The 3,830-nt window shown below is 27.5% G+C and overlaps 1 protein-coding gene across 1 annotated transcript; it reads left to right on the plus strand.

The window, feature by feature from the left end:
* Positions 1 to 1,711: 1,711 nt before the first annotated feature.
* On the plus strand, positions 1,712 to 3,562 carry LOC111297665 (F-box/kelch-repeat protein At3g23880-like). The gene has a single exon (XM_089741664.1). The coding sequence runs from the start codon at positions 1,754 to 1,756 to the stop codon at positions 2,951 to 2,953; it is 1,200 nt and encodes a 399-aa protein (XP_089597790.1). The 5' UTR covers positions 1,712 to 1,753; the 3' UTR covers positions 2,954 to 3,562.
* The last annotated feature ends 268 nt before the right edge of the window (positions 3,563 to 3,830 follow it).

The raw sequence follows: 3,830 nt of genomic DNA on the forward strand, positions 1-3,830 counted from the left end.
AAAGCCTCCGTTTTTATAATAATATATATTATATATTTATCTTTTTATAATATAAATTATATATTTATATAAATATAATTATAAAATATAAAAATTAATAGATTATATATTCCAGATTGAGTCGCATCCAGTTCAAACCTTAAATATTAGAAAGAAAGCTCATTTTTTTATCCTAATATGTTTAACGAGTTTAATTTTTTTAGACGAACAATATCAAATATAAGATAAATTATTGAATTTGAATAACTTAATCTTTATAGGTTTAACTAGGGTATATTCATATATTTCCTCTATCCTAATATTCATTGTTCTAATTTGACTTTGGGATTACATTCAAACTAATCATTATACTTAGAGTAATAATGATTAAATTTACCATTCACATTTGAATGGCAATTTTATCGCTGTTGCCTTGTTGCTTAAAACTTGATCAAAATTAAAATATTGGTTAGGATATTTCACTATTTTTTATGGAATATTCTTTTATGGTTAACTTTTAATTATTTTTGAACAAAATTAAAAAGTATAGTAGTAAAATTATTCCCATTTAAAGATGAGTGATAAATTTGATTCAACATCTAAAATAAAATGATGAATTTGAATTTATCCCTTTAATTTTCATAACAATTAAGAAAAAACTTTTACTTTAATATATTTTCATAAAGATTAAGCAAAAAAATTTTTTTACTTTAATTATGAGTTATAATAGATTAGATCTGACCGGATTTGATTTAATTATTTTTATCAATATATAATATTTTAAATTTTAAAATTTAATTCGAATTTTTTAAATCAATATATAATATATAATATTTTAATTTTTTCTATTATTTTTAATATATTTAAGTATATTTAAATATAAAATAATTATTTTATTTTATAAAAATTTAAATTTTATATAAAAAGTAATAAAAATATAAATAAGTTGATATTTTCATTTTTCACTATACAATCCGAAATCAATCTAAATCGAATAAAAATATATTAATATTAAATTCAAATCAAATTGTATCAAAAAATCCTAATGCTATTCAAATCAAATATTAATATTTTATATGGAATTTTGTTTTTATCTATTTTTCCCTTAACCCTAACTTTATATGAATCAATCACTTTTAAAAAAATTATATCTAATAGGTATAAGATTCAAATTTTAATATCTATATATTTTTTTTTATCCTTATACGGTGGCCCATCTAAATAACAATTATTTAAGAAAAAGAAAAAGTTGATAAACTAAATCAAATATTTGATCAATTAGCAAAAAATAAAAGACTCGACCTCCTTATTAAAAAAATACAACACCTTAATTCTTTTTTTAGTATCTTTTAATATTCATTTTAAACCAATAATAATAATAAAAATAAATCTCCAAGCAATTAGCTGCAAACATTAATATGCTTGAATGTCAATTAATTAGCTTCTCTTTTTTTTTCTTTGAATTTGAATTGGTTTAAATACCATTTTCTTATTAAAGAGAAAGCAAATTAATGTAGGAGATAACTTTTTTAATTTTTTTTAGCAAATACTTATATTTAATTGAATTTGTATTTAATACATTTTATAATTCTACATAATGTCAACGAATCATATGACGTCATCTCATTAAAGAAAAATTTATTAAAATTTATTTATTTATTTATATAATATATAGAAAAAAGATATAAATATGATTTCTTAACGTTTTGAAATCAAATAAACCTAACAAATTCTCTCCCTTCCCTACACAAAATTACTCCAACATAAGAAGACAATGGAAAATAAGGCGGCCGCATCTCTTTGCAGCAGTTTTGTCGTTCCACTCGAAATCCAAAGAGAAATTTTATCAAGAACGCCGGTGAAGAGCCTCATCCGATTCAAGTGCGTTCAAAAATCATGGTGCAATCTCATCCAAGACCGTTCTTTCATCGTCAAGCATATGGATCGTTTTGGTAAAAACAGGTTTGGTTTTCTCCTCCGCAATTTTACTTTTGATCAATACATCAAGCAATATTGCATAGGAAACGAGAGCAATAATATTATTGAGGGTACCGAAATTCACATGTCAACTAAATGGTTATTTGGAGAATCAAAAGGGTCCATAATCGGTTCGAGCAACGGATTAGTTTGTTTAAGCAGTCACTCTTTTGTCCTGCACCAACCGGATCTCTTGAAAATACATATTTGGAATCCTTCCACAAGAAAAATCATGGAACTTCCTATATGTCATGGTGGGGATATTGGAGCTACTATTATTTCTCCTTATTTTTTCCTTGGCTTTGGATTTTGCCCTAAGATTGATGATTATAAGGTGGTAAGGGTTATGCTGTATGCTCCTTCTTATGGTTGGCCGCCATTAGAGGTTCAGGTTTACACCTTAAGCACAAATTCATGGAAAAGGACGACAACGGCAAATCCTGGCTGGGGTCTATCGCCTTCGTTAGGACAAAACGTGGTCACAAATGGGGCTTGTCATTGGCTAGGACCACAAATAAATTCATTAAACAGAATGTCGATCATTGCTTTCAAATTTGATGAGGAGGTATTTCTAGAGATTAATACACCAAATCATCATATTTTTCAGTATATAAGCAGCTTTGTGGTTCCGGATATATTCATCACAGAATATCGGAGTTTCCTTTCTTTGATTTCCAAAGGAGCTGATGGAAATTCTGCATTTGACATATGGGTGATGAAAGAATATGGTGTAGCTGATTCTTGGGTTAAACAATTCGCTATTGAAGTACCAGTCCCACAACATAACTTGCGGGTAATGGTGAACTTTGACAATAATGGTGCTCAACTTCTTCTACTTCTAGATAAGATTACGAGAAGGTTGTTTTGGTATGATATCAAGACCAATCAAATTGAAGAGGAGCATGAATTGTTAAACTTCTTATATCCAGAAGAGCAAGTCATTGGTTGTAAGGAAAGCTTAGTTTCATTGCCTGGGGAAATTAGCACTGTGATTTGAGAAGAATGATTGGAATCAATTTTAGTATAATTTTGTTTGCTTTCCACCTTGAATTTTAGGGTTAATTTATTTGGTTTTGATCTTTTTTTAATAATATTTGCTTTTGATTCTTGATGTATTGACTTTTGGATAGATCATGGTGCAATTTCATCCAAGACCTCCAATTTTTCATCACCATGCAGCGGAATGGCTTTGGTAAAAACAAAGATAGTTTTCTCCTCTGTAATTCTTATCCTGATACTTTAAGCATTAATATTTCAGAGGAAAGATATTGTTGGTAGTAATAAAATTCTCATGTCAAATGAATGGTTATTTGGAGAATCACAGGGATAGGCTTCAAGGAATGAATTAATTTGATCAGAAAGATGCTTAGAATTAGGCTCAAATCACAGCCAATAATCGCATCTTCACCACCCCACCTATCTTGTTTTTGGCTTTACTAAAAGGTATCATGGAGCAGGAAATAAGCAACTTTTACCATGTAAACAAGGTACTAGAGTGATTGTACTTGCACTCGTATGTGTAATAGTAATCAAAATTGTCCCATGATGGCTTCAGGGGAAAAGAAAATGCCTTGACAAATTTGACTTAAAGAGCATCTTCAACATATCACATGTTGACCAAAACGTGACTGCGTAATTGGCTCCTGCATCCCCACCATCTGCGTCAAACCCAAAAGAAGTCAGGGCATGCTCAAAAAGTAAATTTGATAAAAAATTCAATAACATAAGAAATTGATTCGAGAAATGATACTAAAATAAAACTGATTAAAATTTTAACAAAAATTATATATAAATTTAATAAAAATAATTTTTTTTATATTTTTATATTAATATATATTATAATATAATTTTCGTATAAAATATGATATATATGA

The sequence above is a fragment of the Durio zibethinus genome, chromosome 12, assembly GCF_047325235.1.
Source record: "Durio zibethinus cultivar Kanyao isolate XHJ-2024 chromosome 12, ASM4732523v1, whole genome shotgun sequence".
NCBI classification, from domain to species: domain Eukaryota; kingdom Viridiplantae; phylum Streptophyta; class Magnoliopsida; order Malvales; family Malvaceae; genus Durio; species Durio zibethinus.